Source organism: Crinia signifera, chromosome 7 (genome assembly GCF_055691185.1).
Source record: "Crinia signifera chromosome 7, ASM5569118v1, whole genome shotgun sequence".
NCBI lineage: Eukaryota > Metazoa > Chordata > Amphibia > Anura > Myobatrachidae > Crinia > Crinia signifera.
In genome coordinates this window covers 149665055-149691823 of record NC_139223.1, presented here as the reverse complement: position 1 = coordinate 149691823, position 26769 = coordinate 149665055, and the positions used below count along the sequence as shown (strand labels likewise).

At 41.6% G+C, this 26769-nt stretch overlaps 1 protein-coding gene across 4 annotated transcripts in view; it reads left to right on the top strand.

The window, feature by feature from the left end:
* The window catches only part of SLC4A10 (solute carrier family 4 member 10), a 293099-nt gene that overhangs the window by 240761 nt on the left and 25569 nt on the right, over positions 1-26769 (top strand). For all 4 annotated transcript variants that reach the window (XM_083153947.1, XM_083153946.1, XM_083153949.1 and 1 more), the window contains exons 14-24: positions 536-781; positions 4450-4555; positions 8797-8958; positions 9872-9985; positions 12155-12316; positions 13167-13418; positions 14440-14508; positions 15877-16050; positions 16306-16428; positions 18552-18619; positions 22265-22381. In XM_083153947.1, the coding sequence (XP_083010073.1) occupies positions 536-781; positions 4450-4555; positions 8797-8958; positions 9872-9985; positions 12155-12316; positions 13167-13418; positions 14440-14508; positions 15877-16050; positions 16306-16428; positions 18552-18619; positions 22265-22381 (1593 nt within the window). The remainder of the gene's footprint in view (positions 1-535; positions 782-4449; positions 4556-8796; positions 8959-9871; positions 9986-12154; positions 12317-13166; positions 13419-14439; positions 14509-15876; positions 16051-16305; positions 16429-18551; positions 18620-22264; positions 22382-26769) is intronic.

The following is a 26769-nucleotide window of genomic DNA, read 5'->3' as shown; positions in this document are numbered from 1 at the left end:
AAGGGTCTGACAGCTCTAGTACTCAGATTCTTCTACGCAGCATTACTCCCAAAAGAGAGGAGACCTGGATGGAGGATCCTGCACATTGGCCTCTGCCTTTCTTAAAACGCCCCAGCTGTTGTGTACCTTCAGTCTCTGTAATGCCTATTGAAGAGAATCCGTGAATCTTAGGGGTAGATTTCCTGTCTGTCCTGTTTGCACTCCATGTATTTCATGGGACTTTGTGGCCGTATTCAGCCGTACGAATGTTAGTAAATGAGCCGACCACCAATCGATGGTGTACTTATTCGTACAACCAAATTCAGCTGAAGTTGCCCTTTGTAAAATTAGCAAATCTGCCGAATTCTGCTGATGGTAATTCAGCCGAATGGAGCAGTCTTTAAAATCGAATGGGTATGAATGTGTGCATTCGTACCCATTCGATTTTAGTAAATTTCCCCCACTGTGTGTCAGCGCAGGCCTCCATTGCTATGCAATATCAATGTTTTGGGTTACCAGTAAATGTAGAAATCTCATATCAAGTTTCTTTATATAGGGAGTATGGACTGTCGTACCTTTCTTTACGAGCCAGCATAGGTCTATGGACGGCCTTCATGTGCATTGTCTTGGTGGCCACTGATGCAAGTTCCCTGGTGTGTTACATAACTCGATTTACCGAAGAAGCATTTGCGGCTCTCATCTGCATCATTTTCATTTACGAGGCCTTAGAGAAGCTGTTTCAACTAGGTGAGAAACATCCAATCAACATGAATAATAATTTGGAACTTCTAACACAGTATTCGTAAGTACAGACTACTTTTCCTACAAGTTACGAATTCCAGAAAGAGGCTGATATTTACAAGCCTGTAGCATAATTTTGTCATTGATTTTTCTTTATTTTTTATAATTTTCAATTTATTGATCTTTTACCCTCTAGTAAGTACTCCCAAAAATCTGAGACCAATTAGTTATTCAGTCTAGACAACAACATGTTAGCATCTGATTAGAAACGGATATCTTAAAGTTTGATTTGGGAAAATATTGACTATTTCCATATTGTTTGTCTATTATGATAAACCAGACATTTAATCCTTGTTTAAAAAGAAATCCAACAGATTAATTTATCTTAAATCCCATGATTTAATAGTTAAAAAGATAATTTGTCATTTATTGTTATCAAGTTATAGTAGTCCAAAGGTAAGCATAACATTGTTTACTCCGACATATATCTACACATACATACATATCTACTCATACAGTGGCATAACTGCAACTTTGAAGCCCAGAAGTGAGGGGAGTCCCATAGCTGCTTTATTTCTCTAGTCCAGGCATGTCCAGACTGTGGCCAGCTGTTGTGAAACTACACATCCCAGCATGCCTTGCCATAGCTTTAGCATTCTCTAATAGCAAAACTGTGGCAAGGCATGATGGGACTTGTAGTTTCTCAACAGCTGGAGGGCCATAGTTTGTACATGCCTGCGTCTAGTCTAAATAGGCTTCACTGGAGGGTGGACCAGCATTTCCTAACTCTTCCAAATTTTCGGTATGCAGCCCAGCAATGTCAGGTCTTCACCTGCCCATATAAAATAATAACATTTAATGATTTAACATTCTGAGAATCTCCCATTGCTTACCTTTCCTGGTAACTACATTATAGCAATCATTGCTATACTGTTGTTGTTTTTTTCATTTGTATAAAAAAGACAAGTGTATATTGGAGAACAATCAAGCCTCCATTATTCTTGCCATGGTTATTCTGTCTAACCTAGTGTTCAGAAGGTTAAGCAAATACACTTTAAAGAACAGTGGTGAATCTATATGGAAATCAGCAGTGGCTCCTACCTAATTGTAGTAGGGGGCTGCAGGTACACCCGTGCCTGTAGGAAACACCGGCTAGCCTCAGGTTCAGACACCTACAGTATGCAATAGATGTTGCAGATGCTAAGACCATCATCTTGTTGTGCAAGGCAAATAGTGAATGTGTGTTTACAATATATGAAAAACAAGAATAAAAGTCCAAAATAGTGTAACAAAATGAAGACAATTATTTCTAAATGCATACAACAAAATATATTGAATATACGGTACTTGTTTCCTAGCACGGCGCCAGCGATTTTTATCTCAAGCATCGGGACCTAAAAAATCGCGTCGATCGCATCGCATGCAACCAACGACGCAATCAATGTAAAATGGTCCCCAATTTTACATTGGGCCCAATATAAAAAGCCCCCGAAACCCCAATTTTAATTGCATACCCCCCTTCATGGGTGAAATGGCCCCCTATTGTTAATGCCACCCCACGATGAACGCCAACCCGAAGCGTGGCGAGCGCAGCGAGCCACCATGTCTGAAGCGTGGCGAGCGGCCGCACATAACTTCACAGGTATATGCGTATCCTCGCGGGGCTCGCCACGCTTCGGGCTTGGTGGCTCGATGCGCTCGCCACACTTTATAAGATCAACTCCACGCCGACGTGGATAGAGGGGGTATGAAAAGGTCGGAGGACGCGTACCGCCGCCCCACGCTTCGGGTTGGCGTCAATAGTGGGGTGGCGTTAACAATGGGGGGACACTTCACATACTTAAAACCCTTGACGGTGCATATACAATCAAAAATTGGGCCCATTGGCCCATTTCACATTGTTACCTATGTAAAATCTCGTTGGTCGCGTCGATCGCATTGCATGCCATTATAATAACATGCGATGGACGCGATTTTATCATTGAAAGCTAATTTAACATTGAGCCCTATGTAAAATCGCGTTGATCGCGTCGGTCGCATCGCATGCCATTATAATGGCATGCGATGGACGCGATCAACGCGATTTTCTCCTTGCCGGCAATTAAAACACTTAATTGACAGAAAATCGCGTCCATCGCGTCAATTGCATACCTTAAGTTACCTTAACTTAAGGTATGCGATCTACCACGACGGGCGCCATGCTAGGAAACAAGTACCGAATATACAGTTTGAAATCATCATTTGACAATGGCAAAATTAGAGTCATATACCATACCAGAAACATTTGATTCAGGAGCACATCGATGTTATTAAGTTTGAGGCTTCGGTACCTTGGACATGGCTCACTTGGTACTACACTTCAGCAATGCTGCAACCACTTGTACCATCAGCATGGAGACCCATCTAGTCTCTTAAAAACAGGGCTGCACAAAAGCTGATTTTGCTTTTTTAAATAACATTATTAATGTGGCTATTTGCCGCAAGAATGTATTGGGTAAGATGTACTACGCATTGCATCTGCGATGCATCCAAAAATGTATCAAGTACATACTCACATTAATAATGCTGGTATGTACTATACATATAATCACAATTATTATCGCAATGGACAACTTTCCAAATATGAAAGGAAAATTTACAAATACTACTCGGGAGTCTTTTTGAGTCTGTCGTGCTCAGTGTTACTGGAACCACAGGGGTGCAGGGACTGCCATCTAAAGATGGCAGTACTGACTGGGTCCTTACGGTACAAATGATAATGCGGCCAAAACTGCATTTCTGCCATTATTCATTTCGCCCATTATCTTTTCCTGCAACAGCCAATGAGCTAGACCCCAGCAGAGTGTAGAGTAGACTATGGGTGATCGTGTTAGTGATAGCAATCACTATACTTCTGTGCTTACAGGCCACGCAAAGATACTTACCAAAAGGAAGATCCCTCTCCAACTGGGCCTCCCCTATAGTCAGAACCTGTTAATGCCATCTCAAGATAGCGTTAGCTAATAGTATCAATGGAGCTAAACATCCTAAAGCTTGGTTAATAGCTTTGGAGACTTTTTTTGTGGACACGGCAGGTACACAGATATTTGTTATTTCTCTGGTGTAGCTGTGGTACTGAAATTTGCCATAACCCTGCGATAACTAATGTTTCCAAAGGATATATGGCATAATAGAGCAGCTCCCACAAGCAGTCCTCAAGGCATCCTAACAGTCCAGGTTTTAAGGTTATCCAACCATAGGCTCAGATTACTTAATTATTACCTTGATTATATCATCTGTGCACAAGCAGGGATATTTGTGAAAATTGGGACGTCTGAGGACTGTATTTGGGAACCACATGCTTAATAAATAGGGCTTGAAATGTTGTGGTATAACTGTGCGACCTGTATATCAGCATACCTTAACTGGTGCAAGTGACAAAATGAGCGGGAAATGATTTTGCCACCATTTTGCCACTATTGACACATTTGCCCATTTTTATACTAAAACATAAAAAGGACAGTGCACAGTACAAGTTTTCCTATTCACACTTTAGCTATTCAATATCCATTTAGTTTCAGAGGATTGTATATGGCATACTGGTTCCCAGGTATGTATTGTAAAGTTGAACATAGCAATATTTTAGTTAGCAAAGCAATTCCAAAGTTTTTAAAAAGTTGATATTTTATTATTGCTTCTTAAACTAAATGATCTACTAAAGAACTTGTCTTGCTCTTGTGTCTTTCTCAGATGCAGTTGTACAGAGCCCATTAACCCTGGTAACGAAACGTTGAAATATTGGGAGAAATCTAATATAACTGTATCAGAGATAACCTGGAGTAACCTGACTGTAGATGTAAGTAGCAGTGTTCTACTAAGCCAGTGGTTCCCAAACTGTGTGCCTAGGCACCCTGTGGTGCTTTAGGACACTTGCAGGGGTGCCTTGGGTTGGTGGACCAAGATCAATTCATATTATTTATGGTCAATGTACCAGGCAAAACCAGTGCTTGTGGCTGCCAATCATAATATATTTTCTAAATTTCTCCATAAGAAGCATTTGGCCTAGGGGTGCCTTAAAAATCTATATATATATTTTGGTACTTGTGTAGTTTCACGGCGCCAGCGGGGCTCGCTTCGCTCCCCCACGCTGCGGGCTCGGTGGCTCGCTACGCTCGCCACGCTATTTAAAACCAACTCCATGCCAACATGGATAGTGGAGGTATGAACTATCCATTTTGGCATGGAGTTAAGTTACTTTTTTGGACATATTTCGTGGCGAGCGTACACCCGGAAGTAGCACGGCGCCATGCTGGCGCCGAGAAACTACACAAGTACCTATATTTTTGACACCCCTTTTTCCATCAAAAAGACCTATTTTTGTAAGCTTATTATTCCCCCATTTCCCATTCAGTTCATGTGCTCTGTCAAAAAATAATACCAAGCTTTAAACTAACTAGGATACTGTACGTAACATTGTCCATAGTTATCTACTACCCTTGTTTAAATAAAGCAAAAATCATCTCGGTTAATTATGTTTTTGCAGAAATCAAGTTAAAAACATCCTAGAACAAAGCGGCTTTCTACTGACGTATGACAGATGGCTTTCTCAGGCTATCCTAAAATGTATCCAAAAGCTCATATTTCCACTAATATATATTTCTCCCCAGCTGTTCAGGATATTTTATGAAATACAACTATTTATTTATTTTATTCTAGAGCTTAGCATAAGCTTTGCTTCCCTTTTACCGGCAGGATGCAATCAGCAAATCACCCTCCTGTAGTTGTAGCGGCAATAACAGGAGTATGAGTCATGTGTTCGCTGTGTCAGGGCGGCATATCGGAATACACAATATCAGTTTTCATTATACTGTAGTTCCGTTCTGAAATAAGCTTTGTGATGTCTGTTGTTTCTATAATCTCTGCAAGGTATATTTCCCCTATTGTAGTTTGCTCAACAGCGAAAGAGGTGTTAAAATGTTGCTTTTAATTAATCTGCTTGAGGACTTTTCATAACAAATGCAATTGTTCTTAATAGCATAATTAGTGGTTCATAACGCAGTGGTATTTTTCACGCCCAGAGGGTGAACTTTCTTTTCATATGCCAGATACTTTAAAGTATGTCTTTAAAATGCATTGTTATTTTTTTCCGAGCTGGCTGACAAAACCCACTGAGTCTTGTTGGATATTTTTTAAAAGGATCGAGTTGGCAAATATGTATTTCTTTTATATATTCAATGTTTCCGATGGAACAGTTGAAAAGTTCTGATGATTAATTGTATAAAAAAGGGTTGTCTAAAGTCATGTACGCAAGGGGCGATTTTTCCAGGCGTCAAAATCTCCTAGAATGTTAGGCAGAATCACCCCGTGTGTACACAGCGGGCGATAGCACGGCTGTGGGGCCGTGCATTGCTATCGCCCGCCCAAATAGAGAGTGCAGGCAAGAATATTCTCACTAGATGCCGCCTGTATTGTGTATTTGACCGTGGCTGGGAAAGGCAGGATGTATTTAGCCGTTTAATCTCTGACAGCTAATACCCCTTTCATACCTGCCAAAATTCCGGGGTTGGCATTGGGAACAACCCACGACTAGCGCTGGTGTGCAAGGTTCCCAGGCCAAATTCCCGGAAAAATTTGCTGGGATTCCAACCCTGCTAGCTAGCAATGTTGCTCCCGCGACCAGCCCGGTTTACTGACTGGTGTATTAATCGGGTCTGGCCAGCGGGGTTCGGGCAGTGGCGGGGTGGTCAAGACTGGTGGGATCCGGGCAGTGGTGGCTGGGCACTTCTAGCGCTATTTGCCAGGCAGCGGGGTGGGAAGTGCTGGATTTGAAAAATATTGAAAAGACTGGCCAGAGGCTCTCAGCCAATCAGCATCCGGCCAGTCTTTTCAAAATGTTTTCGAATTCAGCTGTGTTTCCCGCTGCCCGGCAAATAGCTTGTAGAGCAATTTGCCGGGCATCGGGGCAGGAAGCGCCCTTGAATTTGAAAACATTTTTAAAAGACTGGCCGGACACTCTCAGCTAATCATCGTCTGGTCAGTCTTTTCAATGTGTTTTCAAATCCAGTACTTTCCACCCCACTGCCCGGCAAATAGAGCCGCTGCTGCCCGGATCCCCGCAGTCTGGACCCCGCTGCCCGGACCCTGCTGCCCCCCTCACACCAGAAAATGCAGAGACAAGGGTGGTGTAAAAGGGGCCAACCCGGGAATGTCCCTGCTTGATCCAGGGACCATTTTCCCGGGTAAGTCCCTGTATTTTCTGTTGTGAAAGGCTTATAACTCATGGGGAAGGAGTGTTGACATTATACCATGGAGAAGTGGAGGAGGGGAGGCCAATGCCTTGTAGGCATGTAGAACCCATACTCTATAAGCCACAATGTCTCCCTCAATATCTAGTAGTACAAAAATTGCTTAATTGTGTGTAAAATAGAAATGAAAATGTAATACTTATGATTTATGGCCAACCATGTGGCCAGATGGTGTCTGCATGGCGATCATCACGCTGTCATGATGCTGGGCTGATTTTTAGGTGGAGGTGTGTAGCTCCATTTTCCCCCTATTGTTAATCTGTCCTAGGCAGGGGGGGTTGGGAAACCAAAAGGGACAAGACCCTTCATCCTCGCAATCAATATTTTACTGTTTATGGTTTTGTTTTCTTGCCTTATCTTGTTACTATTTAGTAAGATTTTTATGCAGCTAAATTTAAAAAAATGTGTTTTTTCAACATAGTTAATGTTTGAGTATAGATTTTTTTGGAATATGTGTGTATAAATTGTATATGTATAAGTAGGTACACTATTTAGGGAGTACATTAGAACACTTACATGTAGTTAAAACTATTTAGGTGTTACATTGTAGCTAATATGGTTTAGAGTAATCTGGTTTTACACCAGCATGTACAACTGTCATAGACTATTTTTAGGTATTGTATTTTTGTTTGAAATATAAAAAAAAAAATTATTTAGTGTAAATGTGCAATAAATGTATATTTTTACCTGTTTCCCCAAATTGACAATCAAAACCACTTCTATTTTTTTGAGCGTTTTTGGTCATAGTTTAGGTGACCGTTTCAAACTCTCAAATTATTACATTGTGTATGTTCAAAATGGGAAAAAAATCTGAATGCGGTTTTGTTAGCCCAAACAACCATTTGAGTTTGTAGGTACTCTGATTCGATGACATTGGCCGAGTTTTTTTTTTAGATGTTATGGAATTTAGCATATTTGCTTCTAGCACAAATATGTTACTATTTGCTGATGTGCAAGTATGGCAAACAGAGTACTCACACATACTGTATCAAGTGACAGACAAATATTGTATTGAAATAATTACTCTATTTTCCTTCTCAGTAGCGGAACTTGAGAGTCGTGGGTCCAAGTGCAAAAATATAATTTGGGCTCCCCTCCTCCACCCCAACCCAACTTCACGATATTCAACATGGCTGTGGGTGACAGGGAGAGGTAGAGTGTGTCAGGGAGAGGCAGGGGGAGACAGTGTGACAGGGAAAAACAGTGGGTAACATGAAGAAGGTGACAGGAACAGCAGTGGGCTCTTAGTCTTCAGGGGCCCTGGTGCATTGCACCTGCTGCACCAATGGTAGTTCCGCCTCTGTTCCTGCTCATTATAGATACATCTGCTCGTGTAGTGGTGAACATACTGTATATGGAAGTAGCTGAATTGCTAGGTTTTGTTCTGTGATGTGTGTTTTGTTTGTTCCCACAGTCTGTTCATTTACTTTTCTCCTTTTTTAACATAACTATACTTGCCAGTTTTGTTTTAAAAGTCTTAAAAAGCATGGGAATATTATGTTTACAAAGATGCAAATATAATATCCAACATTAGGGAACTGATTTAGTGTCACACACAAGTCAATTTTACAGAAGGATCTAGTGTATGGATTTTTGCAATATAGGGTCACGTACAGTTAGAGACCTCGCTCTATTCATTGTCCTGGCACCGCTGGACTGCCAATATTTATTATAAGGATATACCTAACAAGTGTTTCCATACCTGTTATGTCAGTTGTCCATTACATATTTCTAAACTTTAAAAATCTACTGTTTTACAGTCTATGCTTAACGATCTCTTTTGTATTAATAGGCATGCAAGGAATATAAAGGTGTTTTTGTGGGCACAGCCTGTGGACATGAAGGCCCCTACGTTCCTGATGTTCTGTTCTGGTCAATCATCTTATTCTTTTCAACTGTCTCATTGTCATCAACCCTGAAACAATTCAAGACCAGCCGCTATTTTCCAACTAAGGTAACAATTCTGTTATTTGCAAAAATACAATATATCCTACAGTAAATACAAACTAGACATAACTGGCAATAACATTCTTGCTCTTATTATCATATGGAATTATTAGATATTTCTTGGTATATTACCTAATGTTGACATTTGTATTATTTATTTTATTTGTTAATTTTCATTTCCCACACCGTATTTTCTGGGAAAAGAGTGGAGTTGGAGTATACCAGTCAAGTCATTCTATTGTGTAGTGTTATATGGGTTGGACAAATGTCATTAAAGAATTTAGCAGCAAAATGCAAATATTTGGGGGAATTTCTATTCCTATCAACAAGATTAAATTGTGTAGCGCAGGCCCAAACTGTGCAGAGTTTGTATATTCTCCCTATGTTTGCGTGGGTTTCCTCCTGGTCAGTGGCGTAACTACAAAATGTGCCCCCCCCAGTAAAGATAAAACCATCCAACCCTGCCTTACCCCTCCGCTTGCCGCCTGGTCTGTGGCAAGGACCTGCAAATCTACTTGTCTGCGCTCCTCCTGGCTCCTGCTGCTAATGAAAAATTACCCTCACAAAATGGCTGCCTTTACAGCAGGCCACCGCCTCCTCTAGCATGCTCAAAAACTGTCTACTCTAAGGGGGCGGACATTTTGTGAGGGTAATTTTTCATTAGCAGCAGGACCCATGAGGAGCGACGTGACCACAAACAGATTTGCGGGACCTGGCGGCGGTCATTGGGGCAGGGGCTGATGTGAATGGTCAAATTTTATCTGTACAGCACTGCGGAATATGTGTGTGCTATATAAATATCTGGTAAATAAAATAAATAAATGTGTATTGCTTATATAATGTTTGCCTTTAGTGAGGATTATATAATATTTATTTTATTTTTTTACTATGTGTTTTTCTTTGTTTTGTTCCATGTTTAGGTTCGTTCGATCATTAGTGACTTTGCTGTGTTCATTACAATAATGTCTATGGTCTTAATAGATTATGGTATTGGAATCCCATCTCCAAAGCTTCAGGTTCCAAGCGAGTTCAAGGTAATTACTTGAAGCCATCTACTAATTTTTACTAAAGGAGAAAGTGTTCTGTTTTTCAATTTTGAATGCTCTGATGTGTTTACTCTGTAGGTTGACATGAGACTATTCATGTGACCATAAACTCACCATTGGGTATCCTTATGCATACACTTTAGCAAACGTAAAATTCTTAACACTAAAATAACGACACAGACACAAGTGCTGCCATTTCAAAATTGAATGTCAAATTTATTGATTGACAATTATGATGGTGGCACTAAAGAACGGTCAGGAGATAGGGGGGAACATCACCACACACCGTTGGTTATCAACTCTCCTTCCACAACCCACCCGTGCAGGTGGTGTAAGCTATCTCCCATCCAGGAGCATGGGCTAATGACACATCGATGTCAGGAGAGTGCACCCACCATCTACATACAACTGCATATAAATAAAGATTGTTCTTTACCGCCGCCGAGAATAGGAGAATTGGGATGGGAGGGGAAAACTTCCAAAGAGGCAGATCTCCTGACTCCCTGTGCACTCATAGCCTAGCAACTCCTCCCCCGTTCACCCATTGGCTAAACCCTTCCTCATCAGATAACATACTAACACTGGACTACTTAAAGTGACAGCATCTCAGAACCCTTCAGTGGTTTATGTCACCTCTGTGCTTATCTAGCCATCAGTTTTCTTTATGACTGTACTATCAGTATTTCGAATGATTTGTACAGTGAAGAAGTAGCTCGGTGTACCCAGTTTTGGTAAAAGCATTAATTCAAGAATGTAAATGAACTTTCTTTTGCACGGCTATATCCTAAAACATTAATATGCAGTAATGTCGCTTTATGCAGTTGATATAGTTTCAATTTGATTTAATATTAAACTATTCTGGAAACACTGCTGGGAATTATTCATCTAGCTGGACATAGTTCATACATATTACAAAATAAAGCCCTGTGGATATGAAAAGATTGGAACTGAACAATCTTTCAGTAGAAATGATGGAACATGCTGCTGCTGTTTCATTTGTCATTATGTTACCACCGTTATTCCAATTTTCATGTAAAATAATATTGTTTCAAATGATAGCGTCCTCTTTGTGATTATAACTAAATATGAGATTTTTGGTTTATTAAAATGCTTAACAGCAACAAATAAGAATGTATGAAAAATAACCCCATATAGATGTATTCACAAGCAGAAGACGATGGCATCTTATATTGGTGTAAGGGGTGTGATCTTTTTAGCTATGTATGATCCCAAGGCACTTTTCTCTATAGGAACATAGAATTTGACGGCAGATAAGAACCACTTGGCCCATCTAGTCTGTCCCTTTTTATATGATATTAACTAGAACAGTGACAGACTATACTTGCCTAATCTTTTGGAATATATGTTATCCACAGGGCAGCCGAGAGGTATGCTGGGCCCCGGTAAAATTTTGGGGGCATGACCTAATCGTGGGAGGCATGGCCACCTCCTGCGCTTATGACACCCCCCCAAAATGTTTAAGGTGGGTGAAAAAAATACACTAAAGTTAAGGGGGGGAGTGTTATTGCCCACCCCCCACCTCAGCAGCAGCACAGACCTACCGCATGTGGTGTGCTGACAGCAGGCTCGGCATGAGCTCTCACGCTGTCAGTGTGTGCTGCTGCCCGGGAGGGACAGAGGGGGATGGTATGGGGGGGGGGGGTTAGACCAGGGCCTCTCCACCCAACCCCCAGTCCCTATCGGCTCCTACCTCTAATCTCCGTCTTTACAGCTCACTCTCTCCATAGCCAGCAAGTTTGAAACAGTTCAGTGTCCATGCAAAAATTGCTTTCACTTTCTGTTATGACATCTTTTAGCACACAAAGGAGTAGTTTGGTCTGTTGCATGGCCACTGGCGGCACTTCACCTCATAGAGGTGAGAAGTAGTTAGCCTTTTATATTTACAGGTATATGTAGATAGTATTTTACAGCTAGAACATCTTCCTAGCTCATCCGTAGACCTTCAGGCTTTCTGTTGTCCTCCATAAATCCATACATTCATCACAATGTCAGCAGCTGTAAATTGGGGCAGAAAATAGCAATAGACAGCAGATACCTACAGCTATGGCCTTAATTTTGCTCCATGTTAATATCTGAACAAATGTACACAGAAAGTATACTGGCTGACAAATAATATTGTTCTTTGACTTTTGTCAGCCTACCAGAGATGACCGGGGCTGGCTTATTAGTCCATTGGGACCAAACCCTTGGTGGACAGTGCTTGCTGCACTCATTCCTTCCCTGCTCTGTACCATTCTGATCTTCATGGACCAGCAAATCACAGCTGTTATTATTAATAGGAAAGAACACAAATTAAAGGTACACACTGAAAATGTCTTAAATGTCCTTTTTATGTTATTTTTTTATGTTAGTTTACTCAGAGAGTGAAAGGGTTTACAGAGAACATTAAGGGTAAGTACTAAGCCATGATAAGTGATAAAATGGAGAGTGATAAACCACCAACCAATGAGCTCCTACCTGTCATTTTTCAAACACAGCCTGTGACATGGCAGGTAAGAGCGGATTGGCTGGTGGTTTTTCACTCTCCATTGTATCACTTTTCAAGCGCAGTACATCTGGCCCTTAAGCTCTCCCAGAGGTTCCATACTGAGATGGCCATTTACATGGACACTTCTTAAGTAACTAGTTTACCCTTGTTCATGATCCAGCCATGACAAGGGCAAGTGCTAAAATGGACTTCTACTTATGGAAATGTTGATTTGTCCTCTTCAGGGCTCATTAGTGTGGGACAGAAGTCTTTGTTCAGCAAGTAAACTACTATAGAGACAATGGGCCTGATTTGAAGGTGCAAGCAGACTGTGATTTTGTACACAGCAGTTCTTTGAAACATTCTTATTTTTCAGCAATAGGGAGTTTAACAGAGATGCCCACTGCTGGCATTTCTAAATCGACTGGAGTTGTAGTGCCCCAGACATGCTCTTGAAACAACCGCAACACAAGTGTGTTTGACTTACCCACCCCTCTTACCTCTTTCAAATGCTGGCTGACTGCCTTATGCTGACTCTCTGTCCAAATTCTTAGCACATACCTATCGATATTTAAGCACTCAGTTGGTTATCAACACTGTGAAAGGAAGAAAGTGACCTCTACCCAATCATTTGCACCTGACCTTCCAGTATTTCTTATTTGTTGCTGTATGTTGCTGCAGAAAGGCTGTGGCTACCATCTCGATCTGCTCATGGTTGGACTCATGCTTGGTGTATGCTCTGTGATGGGACTTCCCTGGTTTGTGGCTGCCACTGTCCTCTCCATCACCCATGTGAATAGTCTCAAACTAGAGTCTGAGTGTTCTGCTCCAGGAGAACAGCCAAAATTTCTGGGAATCCGTGAACAACGGGTTACAGGACTCATGATCTTTGTTCTTATGGGATCATCTGTCTTTATGACAAGGGTTCTTCAGGTGTGTAAAATTTTTTATAAAATGAAATATATTTTCGAATGAATGTCAAATGGCAATTATACCTGTCAGTGAAGTTTGTTGTATTTTGCCTAATGAAAATCAGCTCCTAATTGTCCATTTTGAACAGAGCCCTCTAAAGACAGAAACTGGTTGGTTGGTACTGTAACGCTCTCCCTAAATCACTGAACTAATGACCCTTTAACTGAAATAATGACCCTTTAAACAAGATGGTTCTCAAATGGTCATGCCGTAGCCACATTAAGGGGGTAATTCTGGATGGCTCGGTAAGCTGCGAGGATTGCAGCATACCAAGCACCAGAGACACCGCCCGTATGAGCGCCCACGCCGCCACCGCCACCGAGTCTACTCGGAAACATGCAAGACAACACATCCGCTCGCATGAGCCGCTAGCAGCAGAAATCATTCGATGGTCGCTAACCATCAAATGGTTCCTTCTGCTATTGCAAATAAATGTCAGTCTGAACTCACTTTTATTTGTCTGCCTGAACGAAGATGGTGCGAGCGGCTGATGTCATGTGACATCAGCCACCCGCCCCGCCTGCTCACCCATGGGAACGCCCAGCGATTTCATGTGGACGCCCATGAAATGCTGGGCATTCCCATGGGCAATCCCCGTCGGCCTCCGTCCCTCCCTCTCCGCAGTGTGTAACTTGCTGCGGCCATTCGCAGTCGGGGTTTGCGCATGTGCAGAAATGCCTTAGAGATGCGTGCACCCTCAACAGGAACATTTTTTTTTGTGTTATCACATAGTTGACAAATAGCTCTAATAATTAAATGTATATATTTATTAAACTATAGAGCCTGTAAATAATGTTTAAAAACAAGTCAATTCCTTACAATTCTTTTTTTTTTTTTTAAATGTAACACTACTGTAATTATCTACAGTTTCAGACCAAATGTAATCTCATAAATTATTATTATTATTATTATTATTATTATTATTATTATTATTATTATTATTATTATTATGTATTACATTCTCTTTTCCTTTGATATCTAGTTTATTCCTATGCCAGTACTTTATGGAGTTTTTCTCTACATGGGTGCCTCATCATTAAAGGGAATTCAGGTAATATACACTAGTGACAGAGATGGCTTTTTTCACAATCTCAAGTGATGTATTTATCTCATTTCATTAAAATATATTGCATGGAGTAAAATACAAAATTGTCCATGTAGCTGATGAATGCAAGATTGTTTTGTTGTGGGAGCATCTGTGACTTCAATGGTGTCCAGCCTTTATATTGCAATACAGTATAAAAATGCTTGAATAGCACAGCACTGTACCAGCGAAGTGTGGAGAGCGCAGCGAGCCCCGCGAGGGGACGCGGATCACATGTAAGGTCGTATGCGTCCCCTCGCGGGGCTCGACACGCTTCAGGCTTAGTGGCTCGCTGCGCTTGCCACACTATATAAAATCAACTCCACGCCGACATGGATAGTGGGGGTATGAAAAGGTCGGGAGGATGCGTAACGCGTCCCCTCGTGGGGCTTGCTGCGCTCGCCACGCTTCGAGCTGCTGTGGATAGTGGGGGTGTTTCAGGAACACATTCACATCTGCCATATCATAGATCTCAACAATAGATACTCAGATGCAGGAGCGTATAATTAATGGAGCGTCTGAGACGCTCCTGCGTGTCAAACAGATGGAGCGCCTCTCCGCCGGCACCAGGATGATCCCCTCTCTGCCAAAGAGAGGGGATCATGCTGGTGCTGCCGGTGTGAGAGAGGCACTGACTAGGCTTAACAGGTACGCCGGGGACAGAGATGCTGTCTCCGCCAACAGTACGGTAGTTACTTGTGTAGTTTCACGGCGCCAGCCTACGCTGATAACGCAGCTTACGCTGCCGCCGTGAAACTACACAAGTAAGGCAGCCAGGGATGCTACACTACTTCTGACTGACTACGCTAACTACTTTGGGCGCGAGAACACTACGCTTATTCTGACAGGTACGCTACACTGACAGCGTAACCTGAGGCCATGAAACTACACAAGTACCAAAAAAAAATAACTGAACACAGTAATTTATTCCAAAGACAGTACTACAGTAGATGTTAGTTTCATTTAAAATATAAGCCTACGGTATATACAAATTCAATATTGGAGTGGAATTTCAGAAGTATATGCTTCAAGTGGTCACTTGCCCATGCACAGTGCTTTTCTGCTGGTTCCATCATTCTCCTTCATGTTGTTGGTGGACAAGAAAAATTACCAACGGCATCTACTGTATGCAGTTGATAAGAAGCTCTGGGATCAGCGGAACCTAGTGAAAACAGGATTACAGATAGGAACAATATAAATCCGATGTCAATTTCTAATATTCCATTCATGGGTGTAGTTTGGGTTGGGATTAGAATTATTCACCAAAGTGTGCTCATCTGTGTCTTCTATGGTGTTCTTTCTGGGAATTTAAGGTCTGAACTGTCTCTCTCACAGTTCTATGATCGGTTAATGTTATACTGGATGCCAGCCAAACATCAGCCAGACTTCATCTACCTGAGACATGTTCCTCTGCGGAAGGTCCACCTCTTCACCATCCTACAGCTGACCTGTCTAGTGTTGCTATGGGTCATCAAAGCTTCCCGGGCAGCCATTGTATTTCCAATGATGGTAAGACAATACCAGGAACATATGTGATATAAGTTGTACTGTAGGTGGTTTTGCCACAGGCCCTAGCTCTCCTATTCCAGCTGCGGCATCCAAGGAGTTAAGGTGGGGAGATTCTCTACCAAGAAATATATAGTGACTTTAGATACAGCATTATCACCCTTCCTGAAACCTGCATCTTTTTATTAGTTTGCTATTATGTGTTCCTAGATTTACATCAACTGTATTATTTCATACTTTGTTTGGTTTTTTGCCCAGGTGTTAGCCTTGGTGTTTGTAAGGAAATTAATGGACTTATTCTTCACAAAACGGGAACTGAGCTGGTTAGATGATTTAATGCCTGAAAGTAAGAAAAAGAAGTTAGAAGATGCTGAAAAAGAGGTACAATATTCCAAAAGACAACCTGTGCACAGAATTTACCAATCACAGTCACAGACATGCGTAATGCTGCCACATGTATCCACAAGTAAAACAAGTCAATGATGTATGTATGCAGTGTCCAGGGGATCCCACGTGGCACACACTGCAACCATGTTTTTTATACTTACCTTTCCGCAGTCCTGCATTGAGTACATCATCCATGGCAAAAATTGCAGCCAAAATGGCCACCACGCCTGCGCAGTAGTGAAATCAGTCTCCAGAACCTGCGCATGCACAGTACTGACCCATGGAGATGAGGAGGTCCACACAGAGTTTGCACGTGGACCCCCTCCTTTATTAAAAAGCCCCCGTTTATGGCTGTTGATGCTGAACTGATGCTACAGTAATTATGCTTACCTCTCTTCTCCGGCCACAAATCAAGGCATAGAACCTGTTGCATGCAGCCCTGCCCTCGCTCACATAAAAATGTGTGTGGACAGGACCGGCACACTAATCTCCAGAAATACTATGTGCTGCGGGGTACATTCTTATGATCTGATCTGCTGCAGTTTGGCCTATCCCTACACACTTCAGGACGCAGGAACAAACTGTAAATATGAATTGGTAACATGAAGGTGATTATACTCTAGTCAAACAGATAATATAGTTTTAAACGAGGAACTATTTACTAAAGATTACAAAGTCTTATACATTCTATAGAAAACAGAATGGTGGACCTGCTTTCACATTTGTAGCGATTATGTAAAGCTGTTATATATATAGAATTAGTCTGATAGTCCTCAAAGTATTAAGGCTAAAGGCCCCTGTACCCTAGCACAAGTCGCATCCGAATTCCCTTGAACTCCCCCGGCAGCTCCCCGGGAAACCTTCCATCCAATTTGGAACTTGATGTGCTATTTTTACATGCGATTTATCGCATGAGATTCATCACATGTAAAAATAGCATGGAAGGACTTCCAGGGATCTGCTAGGGGAGTTCAGGGGAAATCGTATGCGATATATTGCAGCGATGTGCTCTGACGTCTGCGGTTGCAATTTATCTTATGTGTAGCAGGTCCAATCTCCAAATCTGATCCAATGCGCACAGGAATGCGCATTGAATCTGATGTCAAACACATGCGATTTGGAAATTGTTCAACCAATTACTTGGCTTGAGCTGTAGGAATTGGATGAAACCATCCATAATTGCAAAAGTGTATGGCCAGCAAGAATGGTGCCTATTACTCTTCTCCCCAAACCACACCATTGGGTTATGTTTGGGACAAGAACAATGGCAGAGGCAGCTGTTTTAATTACAAGAAAAATTGGTCATTTTACTGTATTAAATTTACAATTTGCAATATAAAATAAGTATTTATAAGACGGTATGATACTAATACCATGCTTACTTTCACAGACTCCCTAATACGGCTATACAACATTAGTGCGTAACTCTTTCTGTCTCATATTTCTCAAACAAGGGTATAGAACTTCTAATCAACCCTACAGAACTAATGCTCGTCCATGTTTGGGCACCTTCATTTAATTGTATGTAATACAGTAGTTAGGCACTAATTTATAACCCAAAAGTCATTCGTCATTTAGGGCCTTATTCTACTTCACTCTTTCTGAGAAAATCCTTCTTAGATGGACAAAACCATGTGCACTGCAGGGGTGCTGATGTAAAACGTGCAGAGAAAATTAGATTTGTGAACCAAAATAACCCCCTTAGTACAAACATATGAAAGGCAAAAGCACAGTTCTTGATGAAATACTTGAGATCTGAACTAAAAATTTGATTGTGCTTCTTCAAAGACATACAGTACTTAATAGCAAATTATTCAATTATTAAATCAATAAATTGAAGGTAATGCATAAAAATATAACAAAGACTTCTCAAAACCTAAACTTTGGGTTATATACTACAAGAGCTAATCATACTTGTAAGATATTCTCCTGCTTTGGAAGATACCGTTAGAGTTTAACCTTTTAGCAGAGAAGGAAATAAAGTCGCAGACAATTATTACAGTAGGTATAATTGCCAAGCCAAATGCCCAAGGCGATAACTTGCTGTACTTATCATAGCTGTTAAGCTCTTTCTGTCATTAGGATACTCATTTTACTTTTGTCCTGTGTCTCTGTAGGAAGAGCAAAGCATTCTAGTGTTAGAGGATGAAGGAACAATTCAGTTACCAATGGAAGGGAATTGCAGGTAATTATATGACAGATATCTCTTTATATTCTTTCCAATACTAGTTCTCAATGTTTAAAATCAAGTATGGCTGGCGCCATACAGTATACGCAACCAGGCCAAGGGTCGGGGATATTGCCGGTGGGTCCCACTGCCTAAGAACCCAGCCTCCTATCATGTTGAGGCGAGGTACAGAAGGTCCACAAATGACTGAAGTGACTGATGTGAAAATGCTCTACGAGCTGGCACTTTGTCTGTAGAGCATTCTACCCTGTGTGGCTGTTATCAATAGAAAGGCTGGTGCTGACCTATGAGATACCCCTCAACCGTGTGCATAGTCTGCTCCTTCCATCCTAATGCAAGCAGGAAAGGCTTGGAATGGATTATTCTAGTCAGAGTCTGTGCGAGGGAGTCTGGGATCCAGAGCCTTTGTGTGTCAGTGGCTGTAAATAAATAACTGACTGACAGTTATACCCAGGCTTACGCTATCAATATTCTAGGATGATGGACACTAGTTATTATAGATTTGTGGTGTCAGTTTACCTGGCAACCAAGTATGTATTAACAGTTGTAGCAGATCTATATAAAATAATTCTTTACAGAACTTGGTAGCAAGTTTAACCATTATTACGTGTCTACACTCAGCAATCTAATCGTAAGAGATAACCATCTTAAAATGTAGCGATGGTTCAGGGTGATTTTACACCCTGCCCTGACCCCAAACACGCGACGGGGCTCCTAGCTCCAGAAAGTACAATAACCCCCATTGTCAATGTATTTGATATAGGTGTGGCCTCTTCTGTGTATTTGGTACGCACTTGTCTGTATATTTATTATAGCAATAACCAGGTGTGTGTGTGTGTGTGTGTGTGTGTGTGTGTGAACTTAGTATGGATACTGCTTTTTCTGTGTATTTAGTATCAATTGGGCTTTTTACATGTTTTTCCAATGGATCTGTCTTTTACATTATATTTACTATGGATCTGGCTTTTACTAAAGCTGGCCATACATCAGAAAGATCGATCTTAAGATCGATTGCGCTCATGATTGTGTACAATTTCCCTTGAAATCCCCAGCAGTCCTTGGTGGTTTTTGGACACACAATCTACACACAATCCATCATACAATCAGTCATACAATCCACCTGCTGCATGATTGTGCACACAAGATGTGCACACAATCTGCATACAATTCATCATACAATCAGTCATACAATCCATCTTATGATTGATTGTATGATTGTGTACACAAGATGTGCACACAATCATACAATCCATCTTACAATCGATTGAGATTGTATGATTGGGTACAATATCTTTCTGATGTATGGCCACCTTTAGGATCATGTTTTTACCTCTACCCTACAATTGTTGAAGCTGACTTAAGGTGGCCATACATCAGAAAGATATTGTACCCAATCATACAATCTCAACTGATTGTAAGATGGATTGTATGCAGATTGTGTGCAGATCTTAAGCTGGCCATACATCAGAAAGATCGATCTTAAGATCGATTGCACTCATGATTGTGTACAATTTCCCTTGAAATCCCCAGCAGTCCTTGGTGGTTTTTGGACACACAATCTACACACAATCCATCATACAATCAGTCATACAATCCATCTGCTGCATGATTTTGTACACAAGATGTGCACACAATCTGCATACAATCCATCTTACAATCAATTGAGATTGTATGATTGGGTACAATATCTTTCTGATGTATGGCCAGCTTTATGTACATAATCATACAATCAATCAGCAGATGGATTGTATGACTGATTGTAAGATGGATTGTATGCAGATTGTGTGCACATCTTGTGTACACAATCATGCAGTAGATGGATTGTATGATTGATTGTATGATCGATTGTGTGTAGATTGTGTGTCCAAAAACCACCAAGGACTGCCGGGGATTTCAAGGGAAATTGTACACAATCATGAGCGCAATCGATCTTAAGATCGATCTTTCTGATGTATGGCCAGCTTTACGCAATCTCGTATGACACTGTACGAGATTTAATGCCGCTCGATTTCAGCGGCAGTGTGAGCATGGTTTTGCCTTGTAAGTTAACACCCCTTTAAAAAAAAATCTGAGTTCAGCAAACAGCTTCAGCGGGATTTCTAAATCATTTTGACTAATATCTATATAGGGGATATCTAATTAAGCACGATAAAACATTTTTTCAGATTTTTTTTCTGTAGACTATCCAATCAGATCACCCATAAAAAAATACGAAAACACACAGGTTTAGTAAAAAATGTCTTTCCTGCTAGATCACGGGGCTTTGCCTATGAACAGTAGGCAAAGCCCCGCTCTGCACAGATCACTGTGAGTGTACTGCATTGTGTGCTGAGCAATCGTGCTTCAGCCCGTTGCTCAGTACGGAGTCTGGTGTCGCCCTGTACTGTATATACAGGGCTTTAGAGTAATAGAGTGTACTCACGGGCCGACCCGGCGGACGTCTATACCGATTCGATATTGATGGGCGGCTGGTTGGTGGTATCGGCCAGGAGGGTGGGAAAACGGCACGCAGGGGAGGGGGGCTGCATTGAGCAGCATGGCACTGATTTTGATCTGAAAGAACGAATCAGAAATAGACTTGCCTGCCATCAAATGCAGCTTCATATTCCTAAAGTGGTCTTGATTCTTGTAGTCTCTAGAGATGAAAACTCATTTAAATAACCGGGGTCACAGGACTGGGGGACCTCACATGAAGCAGAATGTTCATCCCAAATGGTGCTTCTAGATGCTTAAGGTGCATAGGCCAATTGCTGTGATGATAGGCAGGGCTGGTCCGGACACTGATCAATGTTGTGGTAAAGCAGTCCTTTCTCTGCATGACTGGAAGTAGCGAACGGCATCAGGTGACCTTTTATCCCTAAACTGGACTCTTTCTAACCTTCATTTTTGCAGTAAGCAAACAGAAAATTACACTAAATAATCAGAATTTCATAACAAAGGTGCTTTATTTGGTGGCTATGCTGTTTTATATATATAAAATCTGAATCCGACTTACACGTCTGCAGTTGTGTGCTCAGTCTTATATTATGCAGTATTACATCAGTATTACATTCATAAGAGTCCAGAAAGGTTGAAACTTTGCTCTGTTGATCTATTCCCAAACAATGGGGGTTATTCAGACGTGATTGCACGGTTGATAATCGATAGACTGTGCACGCGTACAGCCCGCAGTATGTATGCTCAAGGCCTTCTTGCGATAAAATACTGCTATTTTTTTGCTCGCTGGCTGTGCACAAATTGATTGACAGGTAGCCGCCATTTGTGAGTGGTAACTTGCCATTTTCTGGGAGTGTCAAGGAAAACGCAGTCGTGCCCAGGCGTTTAGAAGGAAAGGGTGTGACGTCATCTCCGGCCTGGATTAGCCTGTATCTATTGCAACCACTGAGTAAATCCTGGGCTATGAACACTGGAAAAATAATTCAATGGTGGGTGATTGCGAATGGATTTGCCGTCCTGGCTTATCGCAGCCTTAAACAGGGCAGGATTTCAATCTAACTGGGTGACCTATAGCTGATCTCAGGGCTCTACAATTTAGCAGAGCAGCGATCAGGTCTGAATAACCCCCAATATCACCAACTGATTCGCTAACCGCTACATAACAATCTACAGCAGGATATTGATTATTGTGTTAATTCTGTCTAGAGAGGACCCATCAGTAATAAACATTTCTGATGAAATGGCAAAAACCTCTGTGTGGAAGACTCTGCTCATAACCTCAGAAAATGCAAAGACTAAGGAACCCAACTTTTCTTCTAAAAGGTTTTAATTTTTTTCTTAGAAATGTTGTCTTACATTTTGTGTAATTCTACTCTATAATACAATACATCACATGTAATAGTTTCAGCAGATCATTGTGGTTCAGTGATATTTCACACATACTGTATACAGTACAACACAAATGGATGTAATACAAGTGGTGTGGTATAGAAGGTCTACACTGTCTAGACCAGTGATGGCTAACCTTGACACTTCAGCTGTTGTTGAGCTACACATCCCAGCATGCCCTGCATCCGTTTTACTCTTTGGCCAGGCTAAAAATTATGCAGGGCATGCTGGGGTGTGAAGTTCAACAATGGCTGAAGTGTCAAGGTTAGCCATCACTGGTCTAGATAGACAGTCATAAGGTCCACCCTATATGGTTGACATGGTCAAAAGGTCAATAGGGTTAAGAGGTTGACATGACAATGGTTGACACAAAAAAGGTACACACAAGTTTTTGTAGTGTTTTGGGTGTCATTTTGTATGTTGAACCATATCTCAGCACAGTTAGTGGAAACATGTATCTTCAATGGGCTGACTTGGTTTGCCATGCCACAGCTTACTATTCCCATATTAGTCCACGTGGATAGTAAAGTAAAGGTGGATGGAGCGCCTCTAGTTCTTGCCCGGGGATCGCCAGCATGCCTGCGCTAGTGATCGCCGGCGCAGAGGCGATCCATCTGACTGGGACACGCGTGCTTCTAACACGCACACACGTCCCAGTTTCCGGACGGCGCCGCTGCGGGTCCCTGCCCGTCTCCACTTCAGGGAGATGGGCAGGGATAAGGGGGGCGGCGGGCAACGAGGGGCACTGGGAAAGGCGGCGGGGGAGGCGGTGGAGAAAGCTCCGTAGCCATGGGGCGTGCGCGAGCATCTCGTGCGCGCTCACCACTGGTGAGAGCCGGCTACTGGCAGGGGCTGGCGATAGAATCGCCAGCCCCTGCAAGAAAGAGGCCAGCTCCATCTGTATGTGTGTCAACATTTCGACCATGTCGAACTTTTGCACCTGTCAACCTTAAGCACTGACTACCTGTTACCCATGGACCTTTTGACAATGTGAACATTTCTTGTCAGTCAACCTTAAGCACTGACTAATTGTTACCTGTCGAACTTTTGACCATGTTGAACTTGTGTACCTGTTAACCTATTGGCTATCGTCTTAGACACTGTTGACCTATACATTGGAACACCATAAAACACACATAAAAATCTAATATAGAGTTGAGGCAAATCAAAATTTGCATCTGAATAGACAGTGTTGTGGTAAAAAGGCTGCAAATGTCATTTAAAGTTTTTAAATGCAAGGAAATACCTGTTTACATTGCACGTAGTACAGAAATACTGTCTGGGTTGAGCTAGAACCAAACTCCCTCTCATCTCTAAATATGGGGGTTATTCTGGTTGATTCGCTCGGATGCGAATTCGCACCCTTGCGAATCAACCAAACACCACTTTGTGAATGGTTAGCTGCCGCCACCCATTCGCAAGCGCGATTCGCACGCAGACCCTGCAAATGGAAATTACACAGTAACATCCATTCGCAGGCCAGGGGGGAACCTCCCACATTTTTGATGGTCGCCGACCATCGAAAGATGTGGAAGGTGCACGCATATGTAAGTTTGCACATGAATAAAGTGACAGTTGTAAAGAAAATGTGTATTTAATAGAACATGTTTATGAATCATGTTGAATGTGGTGATTTTTCTTGTTATACAATGTTTATTTTAAGAAATGCAGGAGATCATTTTGTTTTGTTCTTTTGCCTCATTTCTAATGTTTTTTTTTTTTTTTTAAATATGCTGTTTATCTATTTGGTTTTTATTGTTACCAACTATATCCTTTGGCCCAGGGCTATTTTTCTGCAGGCTCCAGCAGGAACTGTGGCCCTTATTCTAGTTCACTCTTTCTGACAAAATATTTCTTATATGGACAAAACCATGTGCACTGCAGGTGAGGCAGGTGTAAAACCCCACCCAAATCTAATTATCTCTGCACAAGTAACACCTGCCTCACCTGCAGTGCACATGGTTTTGTCCATCTAAGAAATATTTTGTAGGAAAGAGTGAACTAGAATAAGGGCCACAGTTCCTGCTAGAGCCTGCAGAAAAATAGCCCTGCTTTGGCCTATACTGTAGACCAGGCATGGCCAAACGGTGACTCTCCAGCTGTTGTGAATCTACACATCCCTGCATGCCTTGCCATCGTTTAAGCATTCCCTAATAGCAAAACTGTGGCAAGGCATGATGGGACGTGTAGTTTCACAACAGCTGGAGGACCATAGTTTTGCCAGGCCTGCTGTAGATGTAATATATCAGCAGCAGAGCAATCTTCAACCCTAGAGAAACTAACTTTACCTTTGCTTATCTGAAGATTGATCATCTGTCTGCTGGATACAGTTGCTGAATTATAGATTATTTATAAATTTCTATCAACATATTGTAAATAAATTATCAAAATAAAGCAATTTACTATGTTTATGTGATGTCTGCAATGCAATAACCATCCCCTAAAAATAAATGTCACATCTAGATGTTAATAGTGTCTGATGGTGATAAAAAAAACATCACTTTGTATCCTGATATCATCCTGATATTGTCAAGAGTCATTAGTCATTACAACATCAGTTAGTAGCATCAATTAGCCACATTCAGCAAACAGCTAATTAGTTTGTAGGTTAATTTGTACTGTATCATACAGTATTTTACAGTACAGTGAACAAATAGATTTGAAAACAAGTCCTAACCATACTGGGTGTTCGGTTTAATAAAACGGACCATTAAGCCGAAAATATAAATTGCTTCATACAAGAGTTAAGCTGGCCATACATCTGAAGATGTATTGACAGATCTGGCTGGTTGGAACAAAAACCTGGTAACTTATGGTAGCAAATGACATCTGACCATTTGCTTTGAAATGCTGGAAAACTGCCGAAAACCGTTATTCAGATATTACCAGGTTTTTGTTCCAAAATTGATAAATCTTTAGATGTGTGGCCATCTTTAATTATATAAAATATATGAACCAGTTTCCATCTTGATAGAACTGTACATTGAATTTAATTTGGCTAAGTACAATATTATCTGCAACCTACTGAATTATCTGCACATATGTGGCTGGACCCTGGCCCTTGAACCGACACTGGTGGTATAACCGAGCACCCAAGATGCATTACACCTAATAACTCCTCATCGCTGCTTTAGCATTGGGTCTTGGATGGGGAATAGCCATGCCCCCACACGTGGCCACTTCTTCTTTTTATAGAGACTTGGGGCTTGTCTTTTAACTGTTTTATACCAAATTATATCCTTTTCCATTAAATAAATAAGAGAAAGCTGGAGTTACAAGTCACATAGTAGTGTGCAAATCAAGTATTAACATTTAGAGTATAGTGCCAGTCATTTTACATTGCGCTATACAGGGAATGTCACATGAACTTTCAATGTTTGTTTTAAATATTGCAACATTGCCATACTAAAAAGCTATTGCCCCAATTAAATAGATTACAGTACATAATTAAAATAAAACAATTATGTGTTGCATAAATGACACAAAAGTAAAACACATTAAATCACTCCATTTATACTCTAAACCCTAGGAACTCATAGGCCAACATTTACTAAGATGGGAGGGTACTTGTGTATTATAGCGGATACCATAAGGCATGCGATGGTATGTGATGCGATATCGCGCGATATTGTACAATGTCATACAATTTTTAAATTGTATGACATTGTGTATGGCATACAATGGCATACAATGCGATGCGATTAAAAATTGTATAAGCACCCTAATGGGTGCTTACAATGTTAAATGCACCCCCACGCCACCCCCCCCACTATAAATGTGAACCCGAAGCGTGGCGAGCGGCAGCGGTACGCGACCTCCGACCTTTTCATACCCCCACTATCCACGTCGGCGTGGAGTTGAGAATAGAAAGTGTGGCGAGCGCAGCGAGCCACCGAGCCCGAAGCGTGGCAAGTGCAGCGAGCCCCGCGGATACCTTCACAGGTATCGGCGTCCCCTCGCGGGCTTCACAGGTATCCGCGTCCACTCGCCACACTTTCTATTCTCAACTCCGCGCCGACGTGGATAGTGGGTTATGAAAAGGTCGGAGGACGCGTACCGCCGCCCCTCACGTTTATAGTGGGGGGGTGCCGTGGGGGTGCATTTAACATTGTAAGCACCCATTTGGGTGCTTAAAAGCACCCTTTAGGGTGCTTATACAATGTTTCATCGCATAGGGGACCTAAATCGCGTTGCATCGGGTGCAAGGCATGCGATGCGATAAAAACATCTCGCGATGTACATCGGGGGCGCCGCTATAATACACAAGTACCGATGGGAGTTCTATTTCACGTGGGATGTTACTATGTGAAACCAATCAGAAT